Source organism: Zingiber officinale, chromosome 9B, assembly GCF_018446385.1.
Source record: "Zingiber officinale cultivar Zhangliang chromosome 9B, Zo_v1.1, whole genome shotgun sequence".
NCBI lineage: Eukaryota > Viridiplantae > Streptophyta > Magnoliopsida > Zingiberales > Zingiberaceae > Zingiber > Zingiber officinale.
This window is the reverse complement of record NC_056003.1, coordinates 35491727-35503447: the sequence shown is the minus strand read 5'-3', so window position 1 is coordinate 35503447 and position 11721 is coordinate 35491727. Positions and strand designations below refer to the sequence as shown.

The following is an 11721-nucleotide window of genomic DNA, read 5'->3' as shown; positions in this document are numbered from 1 at the left end:
TTTTGGGTTCAACAAGCAGGCGTTCTTTGGATAAACTTCTGGGCTATGGTGAGTCACAAGGACATCATTAAAGTAACCATGCATTCGAGGTTTTCCAAATAGTCCTACCTATTGAACTTAGTACAAAACCTTGGTCTAACTGGTTAAGATCCATAAAGGGTAGCTTCGGTCAGTTCCACTTAGCCAAATGCACCAGGTCGAAGTCATATCTTCCTAGACATGCGATGACTAAGCTTCCCCAACGTACTATCATCCTATACTTCACCAGTACCGTGGGTCAAGTTAAGCCTAGCCCTTTTTATTCTAACCCTATTTACCCTGCCGAGTAGGTAAAGTTCGGTTACCCTGTCGGGTAGATTAAATTGGGTTACCCAGTCAGGTAGTTTAGTCGGGGTGCCAGCTATTCTGGATCCTCCTTCTATTTTTATTTGATTTTTGAATTTTGAATTTTTAATTTAATTTTGATTTTTTAATTGAATTTTTAATTTTTAATTTTTAATTTTTTAAATTTCGAATTTTTAAATTTAATTTTGAATTTTTAATTTAATTTCGAATTTTGAATTTTTTTTATTTAATTTTGAATTTTGAATTTTTTATTTTAATTTTGAATTTTAAATTTAATTTTTAGTTTTTAATTGAATTTTGAATTTTGAATTTAATTTTGAATTTTGAATTTAATTTTGAATTTTGAATTTTATGTTCGTTTTATTGATATCATTTTTCTTTTTGCTCCCCCTAGATCATAGCCTCAATATGGTCTATTGAGGTAGTGTATTTGATCCTTCGGGATCCAATATTGACCAAGTCCAACTTGATTAATCAATTTGGACTTGGGGACCCATGCTTGGACTGCTTTTCTATTTACTTTTTGTACAAGAGATAAATAAGATTTATATTTTTTCTTTGGTTTAAATCCTAGACCAGTTCTATTGTAAACGACTCTTTGTGTCCCAAGAATTAGGTCAAGATTCTTGGAACCTAAAGAAAACTGTTCTAGTGTTTTCTCCAAATCCTTGACTTGAGTTTTCAGGCTGAAATTCTCTTCTTCAAGTTTTTGGACTTGAGTTGAAGTTCCAGTCTGAACTGGTTCAGTCAAAGATTCGGAGTTAGTCACTTCTTTAAGGACTTCTACTTCCTTTAGAAGTGACTTGACTCTAAGATTTGATTTAGCTAACTTTCGCAATAAATAATTAACTAGATTATTAAGTCTAGAAATACTCACAGCGGGGTCTGGCCCTTCGGAAACGGATCTGGTCCCGGACACGTCGATCTGGTCTCGGGCCATCAGTGCGAGGAGACTCGTCTGATCGAGTTCGTCGTCGGTATCTTCTTCTGAGGATTCGTCCCATGTCGCCTTCAGGGCCTTCTTCTTTCGCTTCTTTGCATCCTTCAGACTTGGGCAGTTGGCCTTGATGTGCCCCTTCTAGTTGCACCCGTAGCAGATAACCTCGAACTTACCCTTCAAACTCGGTTGAACCTCTTTGGATTGTACTACCTTCTTTAGATCTCTCTTGTTGAAGCCCTTCTTCTTGTAGAGCTTCTTTACGAGGTTCACGAGCTCGGTTGTTAATTCATCGTCTTCATCGTTTGAGTCGGGTTCTTCTTCCGACTCTGATTCAGTTCTTCGTCGTGATCTCGGTTCGCGTGTTCGACTGGTACCTGCAACCAAAGCAACCCCCTTCTCGGTTGGTTGTGCATTAGTCTGCTCGTGAAGTTCGAATTCCGAAAACAATTCATCTAATTTAATACAAGATAGATCCTTAGAGACTTTGTAGGCATCTACCATTGGTGCCCACAATGTACTCCTTAGAAACGAGTTAAGAGCGTACCTTATGATATCCCTATGCTCTACCTTCTGCCCGATTCCGTGGAGGGAGTTGAGGATGTCTTGAATTCTTGCGTGTAGTGAACTCGCCGTCTCACCTTCCTGCATCTTTAGATTATACAATTTATTAAGCAACAAGTCACGTTTACTTACTTTTGTGTCGGAGGTTCCCTCATGGAGTTCGATCAGCTTCTCCCAGAGCTCCTTTGCTGATGTGAACGGGCCAACTCGATTGAGCTCCTCCTTGGTCAGTCCGCACTGGAGGGTGCAGGTCACTTTGGCATCAGCTTCCACCTTCTTGATTATGGTTGGTTCCCATTTTTCACAGGGTGTTGGCTTGCCGTCTTCGTCGGATGGGAGTTGTAGTCTAGTCTTGACGATCATCCATGTCTCGAACTGGGTTTTGAGGAATGTTTCCATTCGCCCCTTCCAGTACTCGAAGTCTTCTCCGGTGAAAAGCGGGGGGGCGAACGGTGTTATAACCCTCTTGATGGGCCATTTGAACTTCTGCACGACAAAAATAACGAAAATCTGTTCCAAGACTAAGTCTTGGATTAGTAGTGCGGGAATAATTTAAAAGAAAACGTACTCGAGTGGTGTTGCACCAACTTCGAGCAAAAACCGATTCGAGAAAAGAATTAGAATATAGCTATAAAGCTAAATTCTAATTGACTCCAAAAAATCTGAAAATACCACGAAAATTTGTTTTGAAAGGTGGTTGCACCGACAAAATGACCCCGCTCTGATACCAATTGTTGGATCGAGAAGCACTAGAGGGGAGTGAATAGCGCTCGTGGCTTTCACTTTGCGAATTCGTAAATCGTATGGAAAACTAATAGAGTAATAAGCAGCGGAAAATAAGAACAAGCACACAGACACGAAGAAATTTACTTCGTTCGGAGCCTGTGACGACTCCTACTCGAAGGCCCGCGATCCTTGATCGCTTTTCGTGGGCAACAACTATAATATCGTCAATAGTACAAGTATGAAATGAGTACAGAAAATCTAAGCAATACTGACAACAAAATTTACAGAAATCGTAGCGTCGGGTTGTCGGTGTCAAGTCGCAGCACTTCCAGGTCGTCTTGTTAGCAGCTAGTTGCAAAGGGATCACTTGGTATTCATTGTTTTGAGCTGCTGGTCGAGACCCTCTTATAAAGGGTGTTCAAGGCGCCTCCATCAAGCTCCAAGGCACCCTGAATCCCTAAGTATTATCCCGTAAATGACTCTGTGATAAAGCTTTGACCGCTGCCTTTTATACATCTCAAGGCACCTTCATCACTGTCCAAGGCGCCTTAAGCCACCTGTTCAAGGTGCCTTGAGCTTCCTTCAAGGCGCCTCCAACCCTTCTGGACAGCTGGCTTCGGCTCGCACCCGAGGCACCTCCAAGCTCCATGGAGGCGCCTCGGTACTGTTCATCCGAGGCTATTCTTTGCACTTTGGTCCCTGCAAGATACATTAATCCCAAATATACCCTGCAGCACAAAGTTAGCACATAAAACATAATAATATAAGTGAACGACAATCATCGGACTGTCCGAGTCTGACTTCGGGTTTCCGACCGGAAACCCTAGGTCGACCCGACGCCTACTGTTCCCTCCACGGGGAACGCGTCCTCACCTACTCCACTCAGGAGATTTACCTGTTGCCAGTACGATCCTCCAGATTGACTGGACTTTTGCTTGGTGCTCGATGCTTCCGGACTTTCTGCTGGACTTCCGCTTCCCAGCTGGTCCAGTCTTTCACCTGGTTCGCGACACCAGGACTTTCCACCTAGGGTTACCCCCCCTAGGACTTTTGCATGAAGCACTCAACCCACCAAGACTTTCCGCATAGGGTTACCACCCCCTATGATCTAGGGTTACCACCCCCTAGGGTTTTCACCTTGCCTAACCACAGTTAGGGCTTTTTACCTAAGTACACTTAGGACTTTCCTGCAATCCCATTCAGATTGTTAGATCACCACACACCTTAACTTTGAATCCTTTGTCATTATCAAAACTTAGGTTTGATCGTCGGATGCTTCCCGCACCAACAAATCTCTCATCCGATTTTTCGAGGGACGTTCGTGACAGACAAGCCCGTGTAAGGATGTTTGAGGGATGATCTTGAGGATGAAATAAGGTTATTCAAGGGGGTAGGATAGATTATATGCGTTCACATCTTATATCTTGATGTGGTTGAGGAGTGATGAATTCTTATGTTGATTATCCGAGGGACGCACGTGACAGGCAAGCCTGTGTAAGGACAACATAGATTCATTCCTAATTGATCACATTTAGGTATAGATTTCGGTCCTAGGCCGGTTGTCTATTGCAAGAGAGAACCGACAACCTTCTACAAATGATGGACAATTGAGGAATAAGATTTGATAGATCATCTACATTGATTAACCTTACAAAGAAACCAAAACTCCTAGAATATCTTTGATCACAACCCTATTTCTTGTTTCTATTTTTTTTATTTCTATATTTTGTTCTTCATAGTTACACTTATTTCCTGTAAATCAATTGATTGGTTGTTTAGCTAATTCGCGTTGAGAAATCTTTAGTGGTTATTCCAGTCCCTGTGGATATGATATCTTTTATTATTACTTACGACATTTTCCGTACACTTGCGGAGAGTCAACAAGTTTTTGGCGTTGTTGCCGGGGACTGCATTATAACATTAGAGATTATCAATTGAGTTAGACTAAACATAACTTTTCTTTTCATTTGCATAGTTGAAACTAATCTTTAGAATTCTGTTTTTCTTGTATAGCTTTTTACTTGTTAATTCTTTTTGTTGCAATTCTAACTCTGCATTCTTGATTTCTAGCATTCTAGTCTAGCTTTTCACTATTTTTCTTAAACATATTAGTTGATTAACATATGAATTATTCTAGATATTTTTTTTCCTTTTATTTTTTCTTTCTTGTTTTCATTATGCACTTTCTTTCTTGCAATTTAAATTCTGCGTTTTCTTTCTTGCTTTTCATATTGCATTTTATTTCTTGTCTTTGATTCTTCAATTTTTTTTCTTCTAATATTTTTTCTTGAATATCCATGAGCACTAACATGTCAAGCAGGGCCTTAAGAGATTTCTCTGCACCCATTTCTGCAAGATTTTTATCTCCCATTGTGCAGCCTCATATTGAAGCAGAAAGTTTCCAACTAAACCCAGAGTTAATTTTCATGATACAAGGTCACAAATTTGGAGAAGAACGTCAGAAAGTCCTTATCTTCACATTGAGACATTTCTAGAGCTTTGTGATATGGTGAACTGTGAGGGTGTCTTAGCGGATGCAGTTCGATTGATGGCATTTCCTTTCAGTATCAAGGATAAAGCAAGGACTTGGTTATATTCTCTCCGTCCTCAAAGTATCACAAATTGGGAACAATTGGAGAAGCAATTTCTGAATCATTTTTTTCCTTCAAGTAGGACAATTTATATGAGGCATTGCATTACAAATTTTGCTCAGGCATATGGAGAATCATTATTTGAAGCATGAGACAGATTCAAGAGTCTCCAAAGACAGTGCCCTCATCATGGTTTGGAGGAATGACTGATTTTACACATATTCTATAGGGGAATTTCTTTTTCAAATAAGTGCTTATTAGATTCATCAGCTGGAGGTTCTTTTATGGACAAAAGTATAGAAGAAGCTTATATATTAATTGATCAAGTGGCATTGAACCTCCATAGATGGTCGAGCAAAAGTTGGATGGAATCTCCCTTAAATATTCAAGAAGTGAAAGCCATAAATACAAGAGAGCCTATCAAACAAAATGTAGTTCAACCACCCAAGAATGTTGGAATTCACAAGTCACAGAATGAGGAGTTCAAACATTTGGGGGCAAAGATTGAAAGTATTGTTTCAAAATGGTTTAAAGAAGATTCCCCTCCTTCGCAGACAAGATCTAGTGTATCGTAGACAAGATCTAGTGTAAATGATAATGATCTTAAGTTGAGAAGTGGCAAGAATCATGAAGAATTTCTAAAGAAGGACATGTTTAGAATTGAGGAGAAGAACAATAGAAAACCACATGAACTCAATTCCATTATTCCAGGAGGTTCCCAAGTGCTACAAGTACCTTTCCCTCAATAATTGATCATACCAACACTAGATAAGCAAGTTGAATCTCCTCCACAAGCTAAAAGGGAATATGGGAAGTTAGAAGTACCTTCCCCAAGACCTTCACTAAGGGTTCCTTTTCCACAAAGGTTAGTGGGGGGCAATGAGAACAATGACTTTAAAAAATTCTGTGATACTGGTAAGGTTGAGTGCAGATTTTATAGTGTGTATAAAGATAAAGACTCTTCAGATGAGGATTGTGATGATAATGCAGTGGATAACAAGTTTTTAGATCTACCTCTAGGTTTTATTGGAAATAGTGAAATTGAATTTTCAGATGATGAATGTGATGTGGTAGATCAACTTAAAACTGCAAGTGAAGTTATCACTACAACAAAAACCCTCATAGACATCGGTGGAACAACAACAGTTTTAAGCAAAAACCGATGTCTTTGAGTATTTTAAACCGGTTTTTCCAAAAACCGGTGTCTATGAGCGCAGATTTTCCCTCATAGACATCGGTTTTTTAGCCGATGTCTATGAGCGCCCTTTTTTTCGTTAATAGACACCGATTTTAACAGCGGTTTTTTAAAACCCGATGTCTATGAATCAAAATAAAATAATATAATTTTTCCACCAATACTTAGCCAATATTTACAACACTTCACTCTTCCCTCCAAACCTAAACCTAATCGCGTCGTCCACCGTCGCGACGCCACCACCACTTTTCTCCTCGCCTCATCTCCCTCTTCCCCTTCCTAGATCTACGAAAGATGACATCTTTTTCGTGGACGGAGGAGGATGTGCTATGGTGCTGCGGTAGCAAGCGTTTCGCCAAGGAGCTCGCCTCCACCTCTCCGTTTTCCGCCTCCTTCTGTTGTCGAATGCTTTGCTGCTTTTCTTAAAAATGCGATTTTGATCGCCTCCAACCAAGTCGTACAACCCCCGTCTCCCCTTCTCGTGCTCTATCAGAACTATTGCTACTCTCTGTAGCTTTTCTTCAACTTTGTTCGTTTGATGTTGGCAGGTTTAGGAGCTTTTCCGTGCTGTTGATCGTCAAAGTTCGCATCTTGAAGATGGGCGCGTGTTCTTCGGTCGATAGAGATGTCGATCCCTGCATCAGATACCGCCTGGCCGTGAGTTACAAGGGGAGAAGGATCTCCGTTTCATGGCCGGCAAAGGAGAAGCCTTTGGATGGGGAAAAGCCAGTCGGCGGATATGGTCCGGAGGTCCCGGCTCATGGTATGCTCTTTTAGGGCATTTCAATGTTTTTTGTTATGCTCCTGTGTTTAACTGCAACTGCGAAAGATTTGGTTTTCTTCATAGTTCACTGAGGGAATAATCCAATTTCAGAGTGGATTATGGATGAGGAACTAGGGTTTCAGTAAGCAAAGATTAAGAGTATTGTAGATTTATATGTAGAAATTGAATCTGTTTCTACTGTATTTGAATGATTTTGTCTATCATCTACTTCTTGTTCAAACCTAAGGGCATAGTTAAGGTCAAGATTGGCCATAGGAAGAACTTGAGATATTGTTTGTATAAGATTTTTAATAAGGATCTATAGAATCTATACTATTAGTTACTGCAATTTTGTTTTTTGTTATTTGGTTGGCTGTGTGAACTGCATTACGAACATTTATTTGGATATTTTTCAAGTAGAACTTCTTGTTCATGTTCATGTCCTCCAGCTGATTTGAACAGGTATTGTGAATTTGGAGTTTCTCGAGTAGAATTAACGATGATGAAATATGCTCTTATCATACACTTGAACAAGAATCATCTCTCAGGTCCAATTCCACTGAGCCTTTTCAGCTCTAGCATGAATGTTAAACATATGTAAGATATATCAGCTATATTGCCACCTGAAGCTTCCTTGTAATAGGTTCTATTGCCACCTGAAGCTCTATTGCCACCTGTCGCTCGCTCGCTCTCCTGGCGAGATCTCTCCAGCCTCCTTTCTCTTCTCCGATATCCAGCTATGGATCTGGTGGCCCCAATCGCCGTGCTCCTCGTCGTCGCGGCGGTGACCTTGGGGACGGAGGCCTCGATCCACGCCTATGACCTCGAGCCCTTCAGGGAGGTAGGGAACACGCTCCTCCTCTCCGGCGGCAGCGAGGGCATCGTCGCGTCCCGCCTCGACGCCCTTGGTCCCCTACGGATCGGAGATGGTCGGGCTTACATCAAGTAACTACTTTATTTCTTTATTCTTCAGCTGCTTCGTGACTTGGTTTTTTCTCGTGGTTGAATTGCATTGTGAGGATCCGGCTGCAAATTCCATTTTTAGACGTGATTTTAATGAAACTGGTCATTTTTAGCTCCTTTTGTATTGGGCATTTGTCGCCATAAGTTACTGTGGATCTTCTGTGATCTATCAGAAGTTAGGGTTCATAGATTTTTGTAGATTGAAAGCGGTTGGGATTGCAAGATACCAGTTTGACTGGAGTTTACTTAGCTTTTAGTGCTGCTCGCTTTTGCATTGTTTCATTATTGGGATAGTTCACCACCTGCAGAGACCTATGTCATGCTGTTAGAGAGATTTTGAAAGGCTAATTCACTTTCGTAGCTTGTTTTGTTTAATTCTAGATGGATCAATCACTAACTTGTGCTATAGATAGAGATCAAACTATCGTTTTGCTTATGAATTTTACATATTTATAATATACTTCAGCAGATATTAGCTTGACTAGGTGTACTAACCAATTGTTTATTTTTTTCAAACTGCATGAAATCATCTTTGATAGTTTCATTACTTTGGCATGGTGGTTTTGCAGATAATAAAGACTTCTCAGAATGTGAGACCATCTCTCCCTCAATTATGTTATCAACTCTTTTAGCAATGGATTCTTGAGCTGCAAGCAAGCACGCATGACTTATTAAATATTGAGAGCCAGGGGAAATCATCAGATTTAGATAATCAGTTCAGGAACTCTAACTGCTCCCTGGGATGACTTGCAGATTGGTAACCTTGGAAAGGATGTGAAGGTGGATTATTGAAACCTACATCAAATGCATCAGCTTCATCAGCAATGTTTCTAGGTTCCAAACCCCACGACAGTAGTGGTCATCTTCATTTAGGTCAGAATTGTGACCAGCATTCATAGAGTTCACTGATGATACTTGCGTAGCATCTAATTGCTTCCCTATGTTTGTTACAGGAAGTGTTAAATTCTCTTTTTCAGAAACGACATGCATACTTACTGCATGGATATGACTCAAAAAGGAAACATCATGCTGCTGCATGGTTGAACGAGGTTCATGAATGTGGGAGTTGATATGCTCATCCTCCATTTTTTTATATGAGAAACTATCAGCTACTAAATTCTTAAAAGTGAAGCTAGATAGAAGATATAGCTAGATTGAATTTTTATCTTCTTTGAATTTTTATATATGACTTGCGTGTCTAGCAAGGCTAGATAGAAGATATAGATAGAATGAGTTGGTAGGGACATACTACATAGCCAATAAATTCTTAAAGAATTGAATTTATCAGAGTGTGATGTGAGGATGGTGTAAGGAGTAAATTCTTGTGTCGGAGGGTTTTGTTTACTCGATTTTAGCCTCTCTTTTTTTCCCCGATAGTCTGGGATGTGTTACTCTCTGAAGAAAAATTACTAGGAAACTGTGTATCTGCATTTTTTACTTCTCTTGGAAATTTGTTTCTTTGCCTTGGATCTACACTATTCGAATTGTATAAGGGCATGTTTCATCCTTGCCTAGTGCCGTCAGAATTTAATTTCCCATGACTCATCATTCAAGTTTATTTTGTATCTTGTATAACTTAGTTAATTTTGTTAATCCAGTGGATGGTGGCTGACTTTTACGGTGGAAAAATCTTACTAAAGTTTAATCTTTGTTCGTGCAGACCTAGTGGTTGCTAGTGCTGGTGACGATAAAAAGATATCACTTTGGAATAAAAATGGCCAAAGTATGGGATCCTTTCCTTCTCACGGCAGCGACCTTGCTGATGACATTGAGGTAGCTCATTGTTTGCTCATTAATTTGTTCTATTGTGATCAATACATTTGGTTTTCTAGAAATTTACAGATGTCCGGATGCCATTCAAATCATTGCCTGCATTTTTTCCCCCTCTATCTCTCTGGTTTACATCTTGTCTTTAGTTCAACCACTGTTAATGATTATTCTAGAGTGACCTGCGTGTCTCTGGTTTACATCTTGGCTCCTCTTGCTTATGTGCTCGAAAGGTTCAAGGAGCATGTCTCATTAGAATTGTTGAGAATAAGATATATGACTACAAATTGAATGTTTTTAAACTCATCTCACGGTTGTAGGAATCGAAGACCCAGCTTCTCATTTGGTGTCATGCTAAAAATATTCATTCTTGCTATGTTGGGTATAACAATTCAGCAAAATGTATACTACGTTGGACTCCATCTCATTTCTCCAACTGTTGCCAGTGCCTTGGGCAATGTCATTCCTGCTTTTACTTTCTTATTGGCAATTGTACTGAGGTTGATTCAGATATTAATTCCAAGTAATTTTATAGTGAATTTAGTTCATTCAAATATCATTCTATATTTGGTCTTTTTTTGCTCAGGATGGAAAAGCTCAACTTGAAGACTGTAAGGCCATCTTCTGCATCACTGGTTCCCTGATCTTCACATTTTGGAAAGGTCATTTTGTTGGGGGCCTTTGTTACTTCACCTATGATCCAACTTCATTTCGAAAGTCCTGAGAAAGGCGATGGCTAGCTTAAAGGCTCTGCTCTTATGCTATTCGGCTATTTTGCATGCAGTGTATCACTTGTTCTTCAGGTATTGCGTCAATGGTGTCCCTTGTGTTGTCACATGTATCGCTTTTGATGTAAAAAGAATGTTTGAGTATTTTATGGATATTGTTGTAAGAAGATTATTTATATAATTTGTGAATATTTGTGTATTTTATGGATATTATTGAATGAAGAATATTTGTACAATTTGTGAATATTTGTGTTTTTTTTTTTGTTATTGTCGGTTTTAAAATCAAATCTGTGCTGTTAAAATATATACATATTACATCGGTTTTCCACCGATGTAAAACCGGTGTTATAAAGTAATATTACATCGGTTTTACACCGTTGATGAAACGGTGTCGTTAAGTAATACTACACCGGTTAATAACCGATTCGAAAACCGGTGTCGTTAAGTGATACTACACCGGTTTTAACCCGATGTCTAAAATGGCAGATTTTTAACATCGGCTTCATAGACATCGGTCGAAAATCAAATAGACACCGATGGAAAACCGATGTCTATGAGCGATTTTGTTGTAGTGTATTGATCCTCCTATAGTTGATTCTCCTATTGAGGATATTGATGTTGGTTTGTTTTTTAATGTTTGTGTTGATGATGTTGATGTAGAACAATGTGTAGGGAGCTATGTTGTGGAAGTAGCATCTCAAGAATCACTTCCTTTGTCCACACAATCCTTAGATGTTGTAAGAGTTGCAAGGATTGAGCATGTTGTGGACCAATGTGTAGGGACTCATGTAGATATGGTTGAGTCTCAAGAATCACCATCTTTGATATCATCAACACCTGAGCGAGAGCCAGAACCATCATTTGATTCATAGGAAGTCACATCCACATGTTTAGAAATATCAGGTATCTCTCAGCAAAGCAAGGTTAGTACTTCTTGTGATCTTTTGGAAAATTTTATAGAGGTACTTATCATTGACTTTGTTGGATGTGATTCAGTTTTTATTTCTTATTCTGCTTATCTTAATATGGTTATGGAACTATCTTATCTAATATGTTTGCGGGAGATTTGTACTTTCTTTGCATGTGCATATTTCACTTGAGCTAATGATTGGAAGCTTAATCTGAACCATCTTCGACCACCT

At 39.4% G+C, this 11721-nt stretch overlaps 1 protein-coding gene and 1 non-coding gene across 9 annotated transcripts; one reads left to right on the top strand and one right to left on the bottom strand.

Annotated features, from left to right (window-relative positions):
• Positions 1 to 5253: 5253 nt before the first annotated feature.
• Positions 5254 to 5359, bottom strand: LOC122025849. Its single transcript, XR_006123874.1, has one exon. It is a non-coding gene; the product is annotated as a small nucleolar RNA R71 (small nucleolar RNA).
• A 2433-nt stretch (positions 5360 to 7792) lies between these two features.
• Positions 7793 to 10778, top strand: LOC122025253. 8 transcript variants are annotated; one of them, XM_042584036.1, is made up of 7 exons: positions 7794 to 8066; positions 8654 to 8674; positions 8838 to 8957; positions 9038 to 9133; positions 9745 to 9857; positions 10172 to 10351; positions 10438 to 10778. In XM_042584036.1, the coding sequence occupies exons 4-7, from the start codon at positions 9121 to 9123 to the stop codon at positions 10573 to 10575; spliced, it is 444 nt and encodes a 147-aa protein (XP_042439970.1). In that variant the 5' UTR covers positions 7794 to 8066; positions 8654 to 8674; positions 8838 to 8957; positions 9038 to 9120; the 3' UTR covers positions 10576 to 10778. The 8 variants fall into 8 exon arrangements, 6 of the variants coding, with proteins under 6 accessions (XP_042439968.1, XP_042439970.1, XP_042439967.1 ...); XM_042584034.1 differs by lacking the exon at positions 9038 to 9133 and having other exon boundaries at positions 7793 to 8066; XR_006123639.1 differs by lacking the exons at positions 7794 to 8066; positions 8654 to 8674 and having other exon boundaries at positions 8721 to 8957; positions 9038 to 9143.
• The last annotated feature ends 943 nt before the right edge of the window (positions 10779 to 11721 follow it).